General features: G+C 38.7%; 1 protein-coding gene across 4 annotated transcripts in view; it reads right to left on the reverse strand.

Moving 5' to 3' along the window:
* The window catches only part of ZC3H8 (zinc finger CCCH-type containing 8), a 42,030-nt gene continuing 19,149 nt past the window's right edge, over window positions 1–22,881 (reverse strand). For 2 of the 4 annotated variants that reach the window (XM_008520269.2, XM_070572155.1), the window contains 2 exons: window positions 22,185–22,234; window positions 7,330–9,302 (listed from right to left, as the gene is read on the reverse strand). In XM_008520269.2, coding sequence (XP_008518491.2) covers window positions 22,205–22,234 — 30 coding nt within the window. In that variant the 3' untranslated portion in view covers window positions 7,330–9,302; window positions 22,185–22,204. Of the gene's footprint in view, window positions 556–7,329; window positions 9,859–22,184; window positions 22,235–22,881 lie in introns of those variants that run through there. The other 2 variants (XM_070572153.1, XM_070572154.1) reach the window with 2 other exon arrangements.

Raw genomic sequence — 22,881 nt, forward strand, 5'->3', positions numbered from 1 at the left:
ATTTTTTTGCAGATGTATTTAGTTAAATCAAAATGAGGTCATAGTGGATTAGGGTGGGCCCGGATCCAATGACTGGTATCCTTACAAGAAAACAGACACAGACACACATACAGGGAGAGAAAACGGAGGCAGAGGTGGAGTTATGCTTTCCCAGCCAAGAATCGCCGAGGATTGCCCCATAACCACCAGCAGCTAGGAAGAGGCACGGAGGGATAATCACTTGGAGGCTTCAGAGGGAGTGCGGCCCTGCCCACACCTTGATTTCAGACTTCCAGCCTCCAGAACTGTGAGAGAACCAACTTCTGTTGTTTTAAGGCACCCAGTTTGTGGTCCTCTGGTACAGCAGCCCTAGGAAACGGATATGAATACACCATACACCTTGTATCGCAGTCTCCTGTCCAGAACATCTGCTGAGGGTCCGTCACCTCACCTTGCTGAGGAAGAGCTCCTCTCCATCTGGGGAACATGGACAGCCACCAGCTGCCAAGCACACTTCTCTTCAGAAGTCCACATCTCAGCCCAGCCATCCTTTCCTTTGTCAATAATCTTGGATCACTTAAAAGCGACAAAGATGATCACTTTATTAGTGTAACTGCCACTAAATTTAGAGTCAGAGAAGAAGGTTATTTTGCACTGAGTGCAGAGTCACACTGGGGACATTCAGGAGGCTGATTTTCAAACATTGTGGCTTTTTTTCTTTTTTTGAAAGAGAAGTTGGCTAATTTTGTAACTAGTAATGACAATTCTCCTTATACAGCAGTAAACGCTGTAACAAAGGATTCGATCAGCATATTTCATAAAGAGAGTCACTGACTCCGGGGATGATGAAGGAATTCAGACTCGTAATTCCAACCCTGGATTAGCCTCAAGGACTGCAAACAAAACCAAAACCCTTCTCCCCTCAGGGTCCACAGGATCAAAAGCTCCCTCTCCACCCCTCCTCCCTCCCCCACCGCTCCCACCCCACCTTGCCCTCTCTTCCCCTCCCCTCCTCTCCCTCCTCTCCCGCAATATTCCTGCAATAGCAGGTGAGGCAGCTTCCGCTCCCAAAGTACAGCGACGGAAGCCCCTCCTCTCTGGTGAACGAGCTGGGCTGACTGAAACTCCCCTGGTAACCCCTGCTTTCATTAACATCAGCTGACCTTACAGAGCAGGTGAATCAACCTGCTAGATTAGAGTCAGGTTCTGCCCTAAGAACCAGAACACGCAACCCCCGTTTCCTCTTCCTCTTACACAAATGGAAGGGGAACACACTTATACGCTAGCTCAGAAGTGAGTCCAAAGAGGAACACACGGGAATTCCACAGAAGTTCTCTCGAGGTCAGGGCCTTGCCCGCATCTGAGAAATCATCACACTTTCCCCTCGAGAGAGTGAAAAACTGCCCTGCTGCCAGCTAGGCTGTGGGGGAGAACTGAGCGTTGAAAATAGAAACCACAACTTTTCAAAATGGGCTGCTCTAGGACTCACACCCCATAACTGCACCCATTCAGACCATGAATGTCACAAATCATTTCAGCGTAAACTCCTAACACTTGCTCATTCACAAAGACAAGACCACTGACTCTTCCAGTAACTCTAGTTTACAAAATCTGACCCACCCCTACCAAGACCATCCCATGACTTACTCTAGTCTCAAAAACTCTGTCATTTTCTTTCCCCAACTCCCTCCTGTTGAGATGTCCCCCAAGCTCCTGATATGCATTCTCTTTTGCTCCAGCAAATAAACCTGACTTTGTTGACTCTTAAGTGGGTTCTGGTGGTCTTTGACTGATGGGCAGCAACTCCCAAGTAACCACCAGTGGTCTCCACCATGGGTGTCTGGATCCACTGGTGTGTGGTGATGTGAGGCGCGTACTAGGTAGTTGGTGACTGGTACTAGTTACGAGTCCCAAGTTAGGAAATGAGACGAGAGGATGGCTTGCTCAGGAGGAACTGGCCTTAGACAGCACCTCACATGTGCATGTGAACGTCACACACAGGGAGGCATGGATGTACCAGGCTTACGCACAGGGAAACCACTGGCTGTGCTTGATGGCACATGTTCTCTGTCAGCCACCCGCCTTCATTTCTGCCTTTGTCTGGGGAATTCTTGAATTTCTTGAGCAGAAGGACACATCATCTCCAGCTGCGTTGTTTCATGGTTTGGCTTCTACCACTTCAAGGTGGTAAAAACCCTTAAAAAACAAAACCCTTTTAATTCGTTCACCTAATGCACCACTGTATTTTTTTCTGCTGAGGAAGAGGCAGGCTGAGCTAACATCTGTTGCCAATCTTCCTCTTTTTGCTTAAAGAAGATTCGCCCTGAGCTAACATCTGTGCCAATCTTCCTCTATTTTGTAGGTGGGCCGCCACCACAGCATAGCATTGTAGGTCCACAGCTGGGAACCGAACCCGGGCCGCCGAAGTGAAGCGCACTGAACTTAACCACTAGGCCATGGGGCTGGCCCTCTAACGGTCCACCATTTTTCATATGGTTGGGGGAAAAAAAACAGTGCCCCTTTAATATTTTAATGATTTAATAAATATGGAGTGAGGGCCTTCTATGTGCCTGATCTTTTCAGGGAATACAGCCTTGAACAAGACAGATACTGAAGGCCCTTGTGCTGCTTCCAGAATATCAGGGACGTCAATTGAAGACAAGGGGTGTGAGGGCTGCTGAGCCCAAAATAGGGTACAGGGTGACTGGTGCCCTTGCCTGATGTACACTAATGCTGCTCCTTGACAACAGAGGAAGTGAGGGTGACGTCTCAGAAGCAAGAGGGAGACCACTGAGGAGATTCAGGTTTAACAGAACAAAGGCCGTGGGCACCAGGAGTATCTTCCCAGCTGAGTATTTCCCAGGCCTCCCCATTTGCTACAGGGCACCCCTGCTCCCTGTCCTGCCTTTTGGCCCCTCAGACAGCAGGGCCTACACATCCTATCTAAAATTAAGGTCATTTTTCCCCTTCTTTCCTCTTCCTGGTACAGATTTAGCTGTAGGGCGCATCCCAAAGAACACAGCCCTGCAGAAATGCTGGCAGACTAGAGCAGCAGGGCCCAGGGGAGGCTGGGCAGGTTTCTGTTTCCTGAGAGGCCGCTCACATCATCTTCCCAGCTTGGGGAGAACATAGAACCCTTCACAGCTGCACAAGGACAGGCATTCAGCCTCTGAGACAATCAGGAATTCACCGGGTCCAGGTTTTCCTTCTTCATGGACTGAAATGACTGTTTTATGTGCATTTGGCTGAAAAAAGGAGCATTTCTGTTGATTCCGGGTTCACCTAACTGAGTTCAGCTACACAAGGAAGTTTAAATTGGCTTGCAGTCTGCAGGCATACAGAAAGCTGAAAAGAGCTGGTGTGTCAGCAGATATGGGGCTGAATCACAAATTTGTTCAGGAAGTCCAAGATTAATTTTCAGTTTACATTATTATGTAACAAATATACCTGCCAAACAACATATCTCGGCAAATAAATTTGAAATATTTTTGTCTAGGATACAGCTGTGATACAAAATTCATATTTATTTAAGACTTATATGAATGGTAAATAAGGCTACTTCTGTGGAACTTCTAAAAAAGGTAGTTTAAAAATTTGGAGCAGGAGTAAAGGTCCTAAATACTCAGGAATGAGGAGCATCCAGCCAGGAAGATGAGTCCCTGGAGAGCAGGCAGGAAAGGGGGATTCTGAAATAAAATGACTAGAAGATGGCACACACTCAGTCTTCATATCAGTCATAAAGAAATATTTCTAAAGAGAAGATATGAAATAAAGAAGGTATTATGTCAAACAGTAGTTAAAAGTGAACCAGTTTCTACTTTTGGGAGAACACTGGCAAAAACAGTCAAAATCAATTTTATCAGAATTCTGAAAATTAAAGGCTTACAACAATTCAAAGAGAATTTACTCAAGAGAATCGGCTGAATCTTGGTAAAATGCCTTGTGGCAATGGCTTGCCCTAACCTCATTCCCCCTCCCCAGCTCACGGTAGCCTTGCAGATCAACAGCCCCGCAACAGCAGTAACTGTGAGAACCAGTGCCCTGGCCGCCACCAGAGAGGGCAGAACAGATCTGGGACTGCTCGAAAGCCCCCTTCCCCCGAAACTCTCACTTTTTGATCTGTATGACAGCTCACACTACATCCTCAGGGCCTGTCTTCATCTGACCAGACTCAAAAGCAATGAGCACATCTAGCATCTAGATCTTGGATTGTAAAGGAATCTGGGCTCCTTAGAGAAATGGCCAATTGAGGGCTGGGTCAGAACATACAAAATAAGCCTGGAGCACCTCTTCCAAGTTCATTCAGGTTGTTGGCATAATTCAGTAACTTGTGGGTGTAAGACAGACCAAAGTTCCCATTTCTTCCAAGTCATGTGAGGGTTGCTCTCTAGCTCTGGACACATGGCCCTCTCACAACATGGCAGCCTACTTCTTCAAGGCCAGTAGGAGAACCTCTCTAATGCTTCTTCTAATCTTTGACTTCAGGAAGGGCCTAGTTTCTTTTAAGTGTTCATTTGATTAGTTGAGGCCCACCTAGATCTGCCTTTTGATGAATTCAAAACCAACTGATTTGAGACTTTGAATATATTAAAGGTAAAGCTGCTTCTTCTGACATATAATCTAAGTTAATCATGGGAGTGAAATGAATCACACTCACAGTAATGCCCACACTTCAAGGGAGAAGTTTATACAGGTCACGTACACCAGAGGCAAGTGATCTTGGGAGCCATCTTAGAATTCCGCCTACCACAAAGAGGGTGGGGGAGGCAGGGAATGACTCTTTTTCATTAAAAAACCTTTTTATGTTTTCATAATTTATTAATCCAAAATAAATTTCATAACAAATTTTATTTCACAGTAAGCTTTTGACTATATACATATATTATTTCAGTTAAAAATTACATTCAATCAAATCTAAATATATCACTAACTTAAGATCCACCATTTTTTATGTACCAACAAGAAAAAAATAACCTGGCAACTAAAATGTGATATTCTAACAACTTAAAATACATTCCAATTTCAGAGATGTTAACTATGAAAATAAATGTGTATCTCAAAATTAATGACATATATTAACCAAAAAAGTGCCATTTTTTTTAACTTTATTTTAAAATAATGTGAACAGTCTTACACATTTCACAGGAATCAACACCACTTTGAGGTGAGTTGGGCATCTTATCCCTCCCTACCCACAAATACATTCCCTCCTTTCCTCTTCAGCCTTGTAAACATATCTGCTCCTTCCCAGTTTCTGCTCGGTGTCGTGAAAACTGCCCTCCCTGTTGTCAAGTCTCCTCCTTTCTTACACCTGTTTCTTACTGTGTCCTGTCTGCAGGGGCTGAGACAGTGAACGCAGTCAGTGAAGAGGGGGGTGGAGACCCTGGGAGAAATATGGACTTTGGATAAATGCATGTAAGTTTGATTCTTGGCTCACATTTATTAGCTTGCCTTTGGATGCAGGTAACAGAGAACTCAAACCAAAACGGCTTAAATGTAAAGAAAATATGTTATTTCATGTGGTATAACATGCAATCTGAAGGTTGGATGTCTCCTTTCTAAGGTTCATGAATTCCATAGCTCAGTTGTTATCCAGGACCCAGCTTCTCCCCACCTTTCCTCTCTATCATCTTCAGCTGGCTAGCTAGCTCCCCTTGAGGTCATCGATAGCTCCATCAGTTCTGGGTGTCATATTTAGACACAGCAATGTCCAGCCTCTTCTTTGTGTATCTCAAGAGATGTTAACTTTTCCAGAAGTGCACCAGACGACATGTATTCATATTTTAAGTCTAAACCAACGACTGGCCAGAAGAATGGCATTTCCATTAGTTGTTGAGATGAATGGTTTTCACCCTTGGCTTTGCCTTAGAATCATCTGGGAGCTACTGAAAATCTCATGTCCACACCCCAGGGCTCCCACTCCAACCCAGAAAAAAATCGTAATTTCTGGGAGTCAGTCTCAGGCATCAGCATTTTTTTTTTAGGTTTCCCAAATGATTCCAATGTGAAGCCAAGGTTGAGAACCACAACTTTAGACCCTTGATGGTACAACCCTAAGGGTTGGGGACAGGGCCCATCATCCACAAAGCACAGATGATGTCATGGAGGAGGGAAGGACACCTAAACAAAACTGAGATTCTGCTAGGAAGAGGAGCAAACATACGTGACGGTATACAACTAAGAATACAAACTATGGAGACTCGGGGAAGGTAATGCCTTCTTACAGACTTGGTTTCCTCATCTGTAAATAGTAATAACAACTACTATTACTATAATAATCCCTATTATAGAATTCTAATAGGTATTAAAAAGGATTTCATATATATGACCCTAGCATTCAGCAGGTGCTGAACCTGAACCTGAGACATTCTGATCTCACTACAGCCCAAATGTGGTGTTTGAGCTTCTAACTGGCAATATGAACCCCATATTCTTTAGGCCAGATCACCAAACCAAATAGTATTTTGATCTCAACAAACAACAGCTCAGAAGAAATCCTTGAATGTAACCCCTCAATGGTTATGCTTATCAGAACTAGTCAGTGAACTAAGAAGCTTGTACGGAGGTCAGGAAACCTATTAAGACAGGGGACAAGTCATTTAACATCTGTGCATCTGAATTCCTTAAGTTCTACAATAGGATCAAGTCAAAACACCAAAAGACCACATATGTGAATATCTTACCAGCTGACAAAAATTGGGTTTTACTGTCATGTGGCTTTTGGTAAGTGACCACAAAAAAGTTCTATGAAATCTGTCACAGAGAATCTTAGAAATAAGAATTCTGTCCATTCTACTCAGTGATTTCCACAATGAAGACCTACATAAGAATTGTTTTTATGAAATCATTACCAGGAGAGGTTAGGTTTTTGCACCCTACCTTCTTTCTGATAATGAGAGGTAAGTAGATAACCACTTCATCGCTTTTGATATGGCTCCAAAACAGATCAAAGATAAATTTAATACAGCCATGACAACCATGCTGGCCAAGTGACATGTAAATCCATATACAGCTCTTCCCATTACAACTTTCTTACTTATATTTCCTTTGGTCCAGATTTTTCTAACCGCCAATGGTTTTATTATATGTGTACTTGCTTGGAGCTGCATCAAGAAAGCACTGAGATTTACTTCACAGGAGGAAAAACGGGGAGCAGAGGGCAGCAGGAACTAAAGCTTGGTATGACTGAGATGGCCAGACTACACAGCACTTAAAACCAGGTGGACAAATGGATCTTGCTTCAGGGTACTACACAGTGGAGGCATGGCTGAAGCAGTACACTGGGAAATCTGTTCTAACTGAGGAAAAGAGTGAACTGTCGAGAAGAAAGAAGAAAACAGAGGCAAGAGGTCAATGAGAAGGCTCTATAATAACCCAGACATAAGACATCCACAGCTGCTTTAGGTGCAATGGGCACATCCAAAAGAATATGTCTCTCCCTCCACTTGATTTAACAGAACAAGTTCAGAGAGTTCACTGACACAGACATGCTCGCCTTTGTAAAATAAGAGCTTCTTTAACTTCTCTGACTTCTCAGTCCCTCAAACCTCTGCTTGGTCTGTTAAGTTTACAGGTGAGACGAGTATTGCTTCTTGGAATATAAGAATTATTTTTTCTTACATATAAACCTTATATATAAACATTTATACCTCATAATTACTAAACTATACATGAGGTAATATCATAAGGAAATAAACTGTTAAATTGTCATAAGATTAAATGCAAGTATTTTTCAAGGCTCATGAAAATAGAAAAACTGTAACTGTTCCTATTTATTCCTTTTCTATGCGATGGATCCCATTATTCACCTCATAGGGTTATGAGGCTTAAATAAGAAAGTTAAACATTATTAAATAAAACAGTACAGTGCTTGCGCATGGTAAGTGTACATTCATGTTAGCTTACTGACGTGTTGGCCAATGTGAGCCTACACACATGTTGCCATAAAAATTACCTTCTACACTTCTGAGCTATGACAAGCTCTTGAATTTCTTTAAATTGTATGTGATCTTTAAAGAAGATACAAAGTATTGATTCTTCAGATAATATAAGCATTCCCTTGCACAATTTCATTGAATTATTGAAGGTTTTTGTAATGGACCCATTCAAAGTGTCAACTCAGCCTCTCTCTTCTGTGACTTCCTCTGGCAGCTTCTAGTGCCTTGTCTTGCCCTCCTCCCCCGCCACAGCCAGGGAGTGAACCAGTCAACCCAGCAGACAGCAATGGGGCACTGAGAGATGACTCACACCCAGCTCACAGACTCCTGACACTAAGGGCCCAGGATCTATCCTGGTTTCATCCTTCCTAGGTCTGCTTGGAGTATACACAATTCCCTTTCTTGCTTTAGAGCGATTAAGTTACAACTAAAACAACTTTGAGTCCTAGTTTCAAATAGGACTTTGCTAAGAAGTGTCACTAACTCCGGTGTGCTTTATGTATACTGCAAGTCAATGATGCTATTACTTTCCCCAGTAATAAAACAATATGATAATGACAGTTTCAGTTTCACGGTATTTTTCTAACAATACTCAGCATCAGCATATAAAAGTGCATATTTAGAATCTTATTATTTGTACTTGGCAAATTTCATATTTGAATATTATGTTAAAGACATCATCATACTCCTAACATTTACATTTTACACAAGTGTATAATCTGTCTACACTTTATGAACCAATGAGAAAGAACAATTCTTATATCTTAACAACAAAAACGTTAAGAACTCCAAGTTTATGAATGGTATAACAAGAGATATTGTTCCACTTTATTTATAATAGTAAATGTCCAACGACAGGAAATTGGTTAAAAAATCATTGAATGATAATTTAAGCCATAAAACAGAACTGTGAGCAATTATTAAAAATATGTTGTGAATGTATTGAATGACACGAGAAGATCTAACTGTATATTCATCGTCTACTATTCCAACATCTTCCTAAAGAAATCTAACAGTTTTCTGCCTTCAAATCCCCTACACCTCTTCATCCATGCTCACTCAGTCTAACCTTGCTTCCTATTTTATTGAGAAAACTCAATCAAAAGAGACTTCCACAATTTACTACCAAAACATTTACCCACCAGCCAGCTTCTCTGCCATTTATGCTCCTCTCCTGTTCCAATGGCTGGGACATCTTGGTGAAGACCAACCCCTTGACTTATACACTAGACTCTGTCCCTCCGCACCATCCATTAAAGAAGCTGCACATCATCACAATGACACAGGTGGGCACTTTAAATGAGAATTCTTATAAACTACTCCAAATCAACAGTCTTGAACAGTCTTGAACAGCCATAGACATAAGCACTCTTCAACTATACAAAGCTATAGAAGAAAACAGAAAACAAAACACATCAGCTGTTGAAAATGATCAACTTAGCCCCAACTCCCTCTCCCCAAAAAAACATGCAGAAGAAAACTGTAACACAAAAAACCCAAACTGAATTAAAAATCCCTGTTTAGGAATATGAAAAAACAACTTGAACTGAAATTCAAAAACTAAGATGAAAACTGAACAAAAAAATGGAAGTAATGAAACAACAGTTGACTGATCTCAGAAATGATACAAGAAAAAAAAATCATATCAAAATGAAGACTATATTACAAGACAGAACAGATTTAAATGGAAACTTAATAAAGGTATATTGGACAAAAGTGGGAAAAGAACAAAAAGAATAAAAATCAGATGAAGAGGGGCCAGCCCTGTGGACGAGTGGTTAAGTTTGCATGCTCTGCTTAGGGGCCCAGGGTTTTGCTGGTTCGGATCCTGGGTGCAGCCATGGCACTGCTCATCAAGCCATGCTGAGGCAGCATCCCGCAAAGCACAACCAGAGGTACTCACAACTAGAGTATACAACTACGTGCTTATGTGCTGGGGGAGCTTTGGGGAGATGAAGAAGAAGAAGAAAAAAAAATCAGTTAAAAATAAAATGCGATGAAGAAAGTAAAATTTATTAAAGAGCAAAAATGAAAATGCATCATAGAGAGGAAAACACACAAATGTAACATAATATAAACATTAATGATAATATAAAATGACAGAAGCTAAACCACATCTTCAGTCATCTCAATAAATGTGAATAGGCTTAATTCACTTTTCAAAAGAAGAAAAGGACTTTTGGTTTGGCTCACAGAGCAAAACCCAACTGTATCCTCCATACAAGAAACAAACCTAAGACTTACTCAGAAAAGCTAAAAATAAAATGACAGGCAAATGAATATTAAAAGCAAATGCAAGCAAATTTCCAGTTACAATGTAGAATCTGAAACCATATCAAGGAACTTTCTGTACTGTCACATTAAAACACATTAGTCTATATTATAGGTTGGATGGGTGTTTTACCCATGCATAACTTTGTAACATCATGCATTGTTTATTTGGAAAATATTAGCTTACTAATTTATGCAGATCTTTCAAACATTTCATTATACAGTATTTTAAAAAAATTACATTCCTTTTTTTTTTTTAAAGGTATGCATTTTGGTAAGGAAGACTGGCCCTGAGCTAAGATCTGTTGCCAATCTTCCTCTTTTTTTTTTTTCTCCCCAAAGCCCCAGTACATAGTTGTATATCCTAGTTGTAAGTCACTCTAGTTCTTCTACGTGGGATTCCGCCACAGCATGGCTTGATGAGCAGTGTGTAGGTCTGCACCCAGGATCCAAACCAGCAAACACTGGGCCACCAAAGCAGAGTGTACGAACTTAACCTTTCAGCCAAGGGGCCAGCCCCCAAAACCACATTCTTCAATAATATCACCATTCTTTAATATCACCAACCCATCTCACCAAAAAGACTTTAAGTATAGGAAAGCTTTAAAGCTCATAGAGGTAGATCAAATGTCCCAAAACTATAATTTCTTGTCAAAGCTAGAATTTTATCATTGATAATGAATATTTTCAGTTGTTTTCCTTAAAGTGACAGGGTCACTCTGTTCATTTATGAAAAAGTGCCTGCCAAACAGTCTCACCTGAAAAAACCAGTCTTCCCCTCAGTTGTTCAGGTAAGAGTATTCATGAAAAAATGCAGCTAATTCAGCTTGCAACTGAGATAACAGCACAAGTGCTTTTCCTAGAGAACACCACTTCAGTATATAGAAATACTTATACATCTTGCCATTTTGCTATATGTAACATTGAAAAGAGATCTACTCAAGAATTGAGGTTTAATAACATTAATAATTTTTACTGCTTCACCAAGGACATTCTTAAATGAAACTGGGACCAGATGCAGATGTTTTCAGAGGGAAATTCTATTCAATTTTAGAAACTAGACAGTCCCATTGGAACATAAACTCTTCTAGTGGAAATGCCTCTGTTTCCCCATTAAGTATGATGCTGACTTTCTTACTAAGGTATAACATATGTTTTCATTTTAAGAAAACATCCATCCAATGATCTTATCTGTAGAAAACGTTAAAGATTCCACAAAAAAAACCTGTTAGAACTAATAAATAAGTTCAGCAAAGTAGTAGGGTCAACACACAAAAATCTGTTGCATTTCTATATACTAGGAATAAACAATCTGAAAAGGAAATTAAGAAAGTTCCATTTACTATACCTCAAAAAGAATAAAAGTCTTAGGAATTAACCAAGAAGGTGAAAGACTTGTACAATGAAAACTATAAAACATTATTAAAAGAGATTAAAGAAGACATAAATAAATGGAAAGACATCCTACGTTCATGAATTAGAAGACTTAACATTCTTGTCAATACGACCCAAAGCAATCTAGAGTTTCTTTTCAATCTCTATCAAAATCACAATGACATTTTTTGTAGAAAGAGAAAAATCCACCCTAAAATTCATATGGAATCTCAAGGGGCCCCAAATAGCCAAAACAATCTTGAAAAAGAACAAAGTTAGGGCTCATGCTTCTTGACTTCAAAATTTACTACAAAGCTACAGTAATCAAAACAACGTAGTATTCGCATAAAGACAGACATACAGACCAATGGAACAGAAAAGAGAGCCCAGAAATAAACCTCCACACATATGGTCAAATAATTTTGACAAGGGTGCTAAAACCATTCAATGGGTAATCTACAGACTTTTCAACAAATGGATGTCCACATGCATAAGAATGAATTTGGAGCCTTACCTAACATCATATACAAAAATTAACTCAAAATGAATCAAGGACCCAAATGCAAGAGCTAAAACTATAAAACTCTTAGAAGAAAACAGAGGATAAAAGCTTCCCAACACTGGATTTGGCAAGGATTTCATAACTATGACACCAAAGGCATAGGCAGCAAAAGAAAAAATAGACAAATCAGACTTCATGAAAATTAAAAAATGTCATGCATCAAAGGACACTATCAACAGAGTGAAAAAGCAACCTACAGAATGGGAGGGAATAGCTGCAAATCGTATAAATCGTAAGTGATTAATATCCAGAATACACACAGAACTCTTAAAACTCAGCAATATAAAAACCAAATAACCCAATTCAAAAACGGGCAAAGGGCTTGAACAGTTCTTTGTATTTCTCCAAAGATATACAAATGGTCAATAAGCACATGAAAAGATGCTCAACATCACTAATCATTAGGGAAATGCAAATCAAAACTTAATGAGATACCACCTCACACCCATTAGGATGGCCACTATCAAAAAAACAAAAAATAACAAGTGTCAGTGAAAACGTGGAGAAACTGGAACCCTGTGCACTATTGGTGGGAATGTATAATGGTACAGCTGCTGTGGAAAACAGTATGGTGGTTCCTCAAAAAATTAAAAATAGAATTGCCACATGATCCAGAAATCCACTTCTGGGTATACACTCAGAATTGAAAGCAGGGTTTCAAAAAGGTATTTGTACACCCATGTTCATAAGAGCATTATTCACAACAGTTAAAACATGGAAGCAACCCAAGTAACCATCAGCAGATGAACGGATAAGCAAAACGTGGTAGATACACACAATGGAATATGATTCAGCCTTAAAAAGGATGGAAATTCTGACGTATGCTACAACATGGATGAACCTGGAGGACATTATGTTAAGTGAAATACGCCAGTGACAAAAAGACAAATACCGCATGATTTCACTCATCTGAGGTACCCACACTTGTCGAAATCAGAGAGACAGAAAGTAGAATGGTGGCTGCCAAGGGCTTGGGGGAAGGGTGTAATGAGTAGTTGTTGTTTAATGGGTATAGAGTTTCAGTTTTGCAAGATGAAGAGTTCTGTAGATGGATGGTGGTGAGGCTTGCACAACAATATGAATATACTTACTACTACTGAATCGTACACTTAAAAATAGTTAAGATGGTAAATATGTTATCTGTATTTTACCACAGTAAAAAAATGACCAAAAACAGTATCTATCCACTCCTATTTCCTTTAGTGTTTATTTTTAAATAAGGAATGAGTGCTGAATTTTGCAGGAAGCCTTTTTGGCAACTACAGAAACAATCATGAAATGAAGGACTACTGCTTTGCTGTTTTTACAAGTTGCTAATTCTTGTAAAATCACATGGCTTTTAAAACTATCTGCATATATTACCTTGATAAAAAGTATTTAATGAAAGAAATAAACTTCTAGATATAAGTAAAATGGTAGATTGAGAGAAATTTATAGGTTTAGACATGTCTTGGAAAGGAAAAAAGCTAACAATCAATCCCTGGGCACAATAAGCCCAAAGAATACAAAAGGAATGATATAACAAAGTACAGAAATGAATGAAATGGAAAACTAATATAAAATAGAATTAACAAAAGTAAACTTGGTTCTTTATAAAGGATAATAGAATGGTCAAACTTCCAGACGAACTGACCAGGAAGAACAGAAGGCACAAATAATTAATAAAAGGACAGATATAACTTCAGATGCTCCAGACATCAAGAAGAAAAGAGAATATCATGAACATTATGCCAAAACATTTGAAAAATTTTAATTTAAACTGGAAAATTTAGTTATCTCAGGAACACAATGGCAGCTTAACACCTTTAAACCCAAAGATAAAATTCATCATATTAGCAGAGTAATTAGAAAAACTCTATGATTATCTAAAAAGAATTCTAAATCTAGCCTCTACATCTATCCACAATTATAAAACAAAGAGCCCAATAACTTTTATCAAACTACAATTTGAAGAGAATTTTCTTAACCCAATAGAGTATCTACCAGAAATTACAGCACACATTGTAATCAGTCAGGAAATATTAATAGCAGTCCCTTTAAAATCTAGGATAAAGCGCACTATTATTTTTACTTAAAATTGTATTGCTGGGGGCTGGCCCCGTGGCCAAGTGGTTAAGTTCACACGCTCTGCTGCAGGCGGTCCAGTGTTTCATTGGTTCGAATCCTGGGCGCGTACATGGCACTGCTCATCAAGCCACGCTGAGGCAGCATCCCACATGCCATAACTAGAAGGACCCATAACGAAGAATATACAACTACGTACCCGAGGACTTTGGAGAGAAAAAGGAAAAAAAAATTGTACTGCCACTTGAGCATAACTGTGCACTGAAGCTTTATTTGTAATAGTCAATGTCCATTAACAGATGAGTACATAAATATTAAACTGAAGTATATCCATATAAAGGAATACAATTCAGCAATAAAAAGAAATGCACTACTGATAGCTGCAAAATCTGAAACTTGAAAGAAACCACTATGCTGTGCAAAAGACATAAAACAAAATGATGCATGTTATAGGATTCTACTTACATGAAATTCTAGAACTGGCAAAATGAATCTATCCTTACTGAAAGAATACCAGTGGTTGCCTGGGACCTGAAGGAGGGGAAGAATGGATCGTGAAGTGTCACGAGGGGACATTTCAGAGTGATGAATGCTTACTGTGGTGGTGATTACATGGGTGTATCTATGTGTCAAAACTCACTGAACTGTACACTTAAAATAGATGCAATTTATTGAATGTAATGTTAATTCAATATAGTTGATTTTTAAAAAATTGTACTACAAGTTCTAGTCAGCAGTACAAGACAAGAAAAACAAAAAGAAATAAGAATTGTAAAAGGAATAAAAATCATTATTTGCAGATAACTGTCTACAGAAAAAATTTAAAATCATCAAATTTAATAGAAAGATGAGCAAGGTTACTAATTCAGAAAAATCAACTTTAAAAATATGAATTAGTGTATAAAACAATACTATGAACAAATTTATGCCAACAAAGTAGACAACTTAGAGGAAACAGCAAACTTAATAGAAAATAAAGATATGAATTACCAAAACTGATTCAAGAAAAAAGAAAATCTGAATAAACTATAAAAAGGAAAGAAATTGAATCAGTTTGTAAAATCTTCTGTTAAAGAAAAGCTTACGCTCAGTTCTCTTCACTGGTGAACATCAAAAACTTAAAAAAGAAATAATAGCAATTTTTGAAAAACTCTTCCAGAGAAGAGCAAAAGAAGGAAAACCTCCCAATTTACTCTAGGAGGCCAGTATTACCCTGATTCTGAAGCTAGAAAATGACATCACAAGAAAAGAAAGCTACACATGAATATACACAATGAATAGAGATAAAAATCCTTAAAATAAAATATTAGCAAACCAAATGCAAATATTATGTACCATACAGATTATATACCATGACCAACTGGGATTCATCTCAAGAATGCAAGACTAGTTTAAGCAGTATGTTGTATTAATGTAGTTTGTCATATTAATAGGATAAGGGGGAAAATGATATAAGCATCTCAATGCAGAAAAAGCATTTGACAAAATCCAATACTCATCCATGATAAAAGTTCTCAGTAAACTAGGAACAGAAGGGAACTTGTTCAAACTTACAAAGTATCTTTGAAAAATGTACAGCTAAAATCATACACAACAGTGAAGAACTGAATGCTTTTTGCCTGATATCAGGAAACAGGCAATGATGTCTGCTCTCACTTCTATTACAAACTGTATAGGAAGTTCCAGCCAATGAAATCAGGCCAAGAAAAAGAAATAAAAGTCATCAGATTAGAAAGGAAGAAGTGAAACTGTCTTTATTCTCAGATAACATGATCCTATACGTAGAAATTCCTCAGGAACAGACATACACACACACACATATGTATAACCAAAGAAACCCACTAGAGCTAATAAATGAGTTCAGCAAAGTCTCAGGAAACAAGATCAATATACAAAATTCTATTTTTATATACTATTATCCAAAAATAAAGTTTAAAAAACAATTCCATTCAACAACAGCATCAAACAGAATAAAATATGTAGGAAGAAATTTAACAAAAGAAGTGTAAACAGTATACTTGCACACTGAGAACTATAAAACTCTTTGAGAGAACGTACAGATCTAAATAAATGGAGATAACATTCCATGTGTGTACATCAGAAGACTCCACATTAACATGCCACTTCTCCACAGATTCAATGCAATCTCTATCAAAATCCCAGAAAAGGTCTTTTGCAGAAATTTACAAGCTGATCCTAAAGTGTATATGGAAAAGCAAAAGACACAAAACAGCCAAAATAATCTTTGAAAATAAGAACAAAACTGGATAGCTTATACCTCCTTACTTCAAAAGTTAGTATAAAGTTATAGTCATCAAAACAATGTGATAGTATATAAGAGCAGACAGACAGATCAATAGAACACAGCTGAAAGTCCAGCAAGGAATCCTTAGATTTATAGTCAACCGATTTTTGACAAAGGTGCCAATGCAACAACTGGAGAGTGGGAAAAGGGTAGTCTTTTTAAAAAACGCTATTGGAACAAATGGATATCTATATACAAAAAGAAAATTTAGGACAGCGACATCAGCAACACAGCAGAGCGAGCAGTTCCTTTTGTCTTTCCCCCTTTAAATTACAACTAAAGGGACATTCATTGATCAGCAGAGGATACCCAGACAGCACATCAGGACACCTGAGAGACCCATGCAGCTATACATCTGAGGTGGATGGACTACCCTCTGGGGAGGTGGTAGAAAGAGGTGAGCACTCTCCAGCCCCGTGGCAGCCCTGTACACACATGTGACTGCACTCCTGGCTGGAGCACCCACAGCACCGCTGCAGCCCCAAGGGTGGGAACACGCCTCGGCACGAGTGTAGGAACAGGTGACAGCAGCCCTGAGCCCCAACGTGACTGCTTTCTTGTCTGGTGGGAGAGCCCACAGTGCCACTGCAGTCCCCAGGGAGTGGCACAGGTTCAAACCCAGTGAGGAGGCCCTGCCCACCAAGCACAATGACACAGGAGGAGACAGCAGTGGATCTGTGCACCCAGGTGAAAGAGTTCCCACCCCCACGAATAGTACCACAGCAGCCCTCAAACAGGGAATGCATCTTGTCGGGACTGTAGAAGCAAGCGGCAGCAGCCCTGAGCCCCTGTGTGATCACTTTCTTGTCTAGTGGAAGAGCCCACAGTACTGCCGCAGTCCCAGGGAGTGGCTCTGGCTCTGACCCAGTAGGGAGGTCCCACCCACCAAGCACAACAGCTGGTGCCACCCAGGTGGAGACGGACCTGGATCTGCACCCCCAGGCAAACGAGTTACTGGCTGCCATGAATGCCTATAGTACCGCTGAGGCCCTGAAGGGTGAAGCATATCTCGGGAGGACCAGGAGAGCAGGCAGCAGCAGACGTGAGCCCCCATGTGATCGCTTGTCCATTCGGTTGGAGAGCCTGCAGGGCCACTGCGGTCTCAAGGAGTGGCCCAGGCTTGGACAGGCACAGCTGACAAGGATCACAGCAGGCTCAGAATACACGGCTCCTGCCTGACCCCACCCAGTGGCAGCAGGTGAAATCTGCAACTAGACAGTATCACCATGTGAAGATATAAATCCACCCCATCAAATAGTATGAAGAAGTATATTAATAATCCAGACCAGGAGAAAGAAGACAAACACCCAGAAATCAATCCTGAAGGCACAGAAATCTAAAAACTAAATGACAGAGAATTCAAAGTAGCTATCATAAAAAAAAACACTCAATGAGTTACAAGAGAACTCAGAAAGACAGTTAAATGAAATCAGGAACAAAATTAATGAACAGAGGTAATTCTTCACAAAAGAGATTGAAACTACAAAGAAAAACCAATCAGAAATGGTGGAGATGAAAAACACAATGAATGAGATAAAGAAAAATCTGAAGTCCTTAAATAACAGACCCGATATTATAAAGGACAGAACTACCAATTTAAAGGTTGGAAATATAGAAATGCTTCAGCTGGAGGAGAAGAGAGAACTAAGACTAAACAGAAATGAACAAATTCTCCAATAAATCTCTGACTCAATTAGGAAATGCAACATACGGATTATAGGTATTCTAGAGGGAAAAGAGAGGGAGAAAGGATTTTCTACAAAGAAATAATAATGATAATGAGGTGGTACAAAGAAAGAATAGCTGAGAACTTCCCAAACCAGGATAAGGAGCTGGAATTACAAGTGAGAGAAACTAATAGAACTCTTAATTACATCAACGTAAAAAGAGTTTCTCCAAGGCATATATTAGTAAATCTGGCAAAAGTCAATGACAAAGAAAGAATATTAAGGGAAGCAAGACAGAAGAAAATAACCTAGAAAGGAACCCCTATAAGGCTTTCAGCAGATTTCTCAGCAGAAACCTTACAGGCTAGGAGAGAGTGGAATGATATATTCAAAATTCTGAAAGACAAAAACCTTCAGCCAATAATACTCTATCCAGTGAAAATAGCTTTCAGAAATGATGGAGAAATAAAAATTTTCCCAGATGAACAAAAGCTGAGGGAGTTTATCACCGCAAGAACCCCCTACAAGATATAATCAATAAGACTCTCATACCTGAAAAAAAAAGAATGGTTTTTACAAAGCCTTGAGCAAGGAGAAAAAGAGACAGACAACATCATTGCAAGTCTCTATCAGAACAGATTGGCAAACACTTAATTATACCATTAAAGATAAAGGGAAGGAAGATATCAAGAATAAATATAATCACTTCATTTTAACCACAAACACAGACAAAACAGATTAAGTTGCGACAACAATAGCTTAGACAGGGCAGAGGAAAGATAGCTTAGACACTAGGAGACAAGAGGCTATCAGAAAATGGACTAACAGGGCTGACCAGGTGGTGCAGCAGTTAAGTTTGTGAGCTTTGCTTCAGTGGCCAGGGGTTCACCAGTTTGGATTCTGTGCAGACCTAGCACCTCTTATCAAGCCATGTTGTGGCAGGTGTCCCACATATAAAATAGAGGAATAAGGGCACAGATGTTAGCTCAGGGCCAATCTTCCTCAGCAAAAAGAGGACTGGCGGCAGATGATAGCTGAGGGCTCATCTTCCTCATAAAAAAAGATAAGAAAATGAGGTATCTCATCTACAAGATCTTTTATACAAACCTCATGGTAACCACTAAAGAAAAAATCAGAACAGAGACACAAATGATACATAAAGAGAAAACCATCACAGAGAGCCATCAAACTGAATTGGCAGTCTGAAATACATGGGATGAGAAACAAGAGAAATACAGAATAACCAGAAAATAAGTGACAAAAGGGCAGCATTAAGCTCTCATATATCAATGATCACTCTAAATGTAAATGGATTGAATTCTCCCATCAAAAGATACAGAGTGGCTAGATGGATTAAAAAACAAGACCCAATAACATGCTGCCTCCAGGAAACACATCTCAGCTCTAGAGACAAACACAGGCTTAAAGTGAAGAGATGGAAGATGATACTCCAAGCTAATGGCAAATAAAGAAAGCAGGTGTTGCCATACTTATATTAGATAAAGTAGACTACAAGATAAAAAAGGCAATGAGAGACAAAGAGGGACAATATATAATGATAAAGGGACATTCCATCAAAAGGACATAAAACTTAATAAATATATATGTACCTAATACAGGAGCACCAGAGTACACAAAGCAACTATTAATTGAGCTAAAAGGAGATATTAACAGCAACACAGTAACAGTAGGGGACCTTAACATCCCACCTTCATCAACAGATAAATCAACCAGACAGAAAGTCAACAAGGAAATAGTGGAACTAAATTAAAAAACTAGACCAGATGGACTTAATCAATATATATAGAAAACTCCATCCCAAATCAGCAGAATACACATTCTTCTCAAGTACACATGGAAAATTCTCAAAGGTAGACCATATGTTGGGAAACAAGGTAAGACTCAAAAAATTTAAGACTGAAATCATATCAAGCATCTTTTCTCATCATAATCCCATGAAATTGGAAATCAACTATAAGAAAAAAGCTGGGAAAGTGACAAATGCGTAGACTAAACATGCTACTGAACAACCAATGGATCATTGAAGAAATTAAAGGAGAAATCAAAAAATATCTGGAGACAAATGAAAATGAATATACACCATACCAACTCATATAGGATACAGCAAAAGCAGTCCTAAGAGGGAAATTCATAGCAATTCAAGCCCACCTTAACAAACAAGAAAAATCTCAAAGAAGCAACCTAAAACTAAACCTAACAGAACTAGAAAAAGATAAACAAACAAAGGCCAAAGTCAGCAGGAGGAGGAAAATAATAAAGATAAGAGCAGAAATAAATGAAATTGAAACCAAAAAGCATTAGAAAGGATCAATGAAACTAAGAGCTGTTTTTTTGGGAAGATAAACAAAACTGACAAACCCTTAGCCAGACTCAATAAGATAAAGAGAAGGCTCAAATAAATAAAATCAGAGATGAAAAGAGGAGACATTACAACAGATACCACAGAAATACAAAGGATTATAAAAGAATACTATGAAAAACTATATGCCAACAAACTGGACAATCTAGAAGAAATGCATAAATTCTTAGACTCATATAACCTCCCAAAACTGAACCAAGAGGAAATAATCTGAAGAGACCATCACAAGTAAAGAGATTGAAACAGTACTCAAAAACCTCCCCAAAATAAAAGTCCAGGTCCAGATGGCTTCTCTGGAAAATTCTACCAAACATTCAAGGAAGATTTAATGCCTCTCCTTCATCAAACTATTCCAAAAAAATTGAAGATGACAGAACATTTCCTAACACTTTTTATGAGGCTAACATCACCCTGATCCCAAAGCCAGACAATGACATCACAAAGAGGGAAAATTATAGACCAATATTGCTGCTGAACATAGATGCGAAAATCCTCAACAAAATATTGGCAAACTGAATACCCCAATACATCAAAAGGATCATACACCATGATCAAATGGGATTTATACCAGGGACACAGGAGTGGTTCAACATCTGCAAATCAATCAATGTGATACACCACAGTAACAAAATGAGGAATAAAAGCCACATGATCGTCTCAACACATGCTGAGAAAGCATTTGACAAGAACCAACATCCATTTATGATAAAAACTCAATAAAATGGATATAGAAGGAAAGTACCTCAACAGAATAAAGGCCATATATGACAAACCCACAGCCAACATCATACTCAATGGGGTAAAACTAAAAGCAGTCCCTCTGAGAACAGGAGCAAGACAAGGGTGTCCACTCTTACTCAACACAGTACTGGAAGTTTTGGCCAGAGCAATTAGACAAGAAAAAGAAATAAAAGGAATCCAAATAGGCAATGAAGAAGTGAAACTCTCGCTGTTCACAGACAACATTATTTTATATATAGAAAACCCTAAAAAATCCATCAGAAAACTATTAGAAATAATCAACAACTACAGCAAAGTTGCAGGGTATAAAATCAACTTACAAAAATCAGTTGCCTTTCTATACTCTAATAACAAACTAACAGAAAGAGAACTCACGAATACAATCCCATTTACAGTCACAACAAAAAGAATAAAATATCTAGGAATAAATTTAACCAAGGAGGTGAAAGACCTGTAGAATGAACACTATAAGACACCATGAAAGAAATCGATGATGACATAAAGAAATGGAAAGATATTCCATACACATGGATTTTTTTCAGTAGGGGGGAAGAGAGAAAAAGACTTCTGTTGAAGAAACTAGAAAAAGCCCTATGTTTCCATGCCAACTTCTAGAGATGTTTCAGGGAAAAAAAATGTGCTAGGGGCTAGCCCAGTGGCGCAGCAGTTAAGTGCGCATGTTCCACTTCAGCGGCCCAGGGTTCGCCGGTTTGCATCCCAGGTGCGGACAAGGCACCACTTGGCATGCCATGCTGTGGTAGGCGTCCCACATATAAAGTAGAGGAAGATGAGCACAGATGTTAGCTCAGGGCCAGTCTTCCTCAGCAAAAAGAAGAGGATTGGAAGTAGTTAGCTCAGGGCTAGTCTTCCTCAAAAAAGAAAAAGTGCTAAATTCTAATTTTACCTTTTTTATGTATTTTATTTTCATGATGACTTCTTTTCAGTATCCAAAACCTAATATGAAAAACAAATCACATAATCATTTTTATGCATTAAAATCTAAGGAAGGTACATCAGCATACTCTTGTAACTTTTCAATAATTCCAATAATATTCATTCTAGTAATCATCTAACAATATTTACTATAAAAGGAACTGAAAACCACTTTTACATATATCATTTTTTCCATATATATTTCATACTACTAAACAGCCAAATATTTGGTATGGCTTCTAATTCCAGGGTAACCCTTCATATTTTACAACCTAAAAATATCAGAAATAAGCACCTCTGACCTCATGTTTGCAGCACATGGTCAAGGGAACTTCTGCAATAAGATGGTATAGTTTGGTTTTAAAAGAAATCTTTTATTTTCACTTATATTTCAATTTAATTTTGAAGAGACTAGCTCCAACTAACATATGGGAAAATAAAGAACATAAACAACTATTATTTTTCAATTACCTTTTCTCACAGACTGAAAGAATATTTAAAGAAAACTTTGAAATAACTATTTGAGTAAACTTTGATGTAACTCTAAAATATTTATCAACCAATGATCCTTAACTTTGCCTCTAAAGGTATAACAGGAGCAGTTTTTCCTATTTGCTTTGTTTTCCTTTGGTTAGCTTAGCTACTAAGGTTGCTAACTACACTGAAGG

Source organism: Equus przewalskii, chromosome 14 (genome assembly GCF_037783145.1).
Source record: "Equus przewalskii isolate Varuska chromosome 14, EquPr2, whole genome shotgun sequence".
Lineage (NCBI taxonomy): Eukaryota > Metazoa > Chordata > Mammalia > Perissodactyla > Equidae > Equus > Equus przewalskii.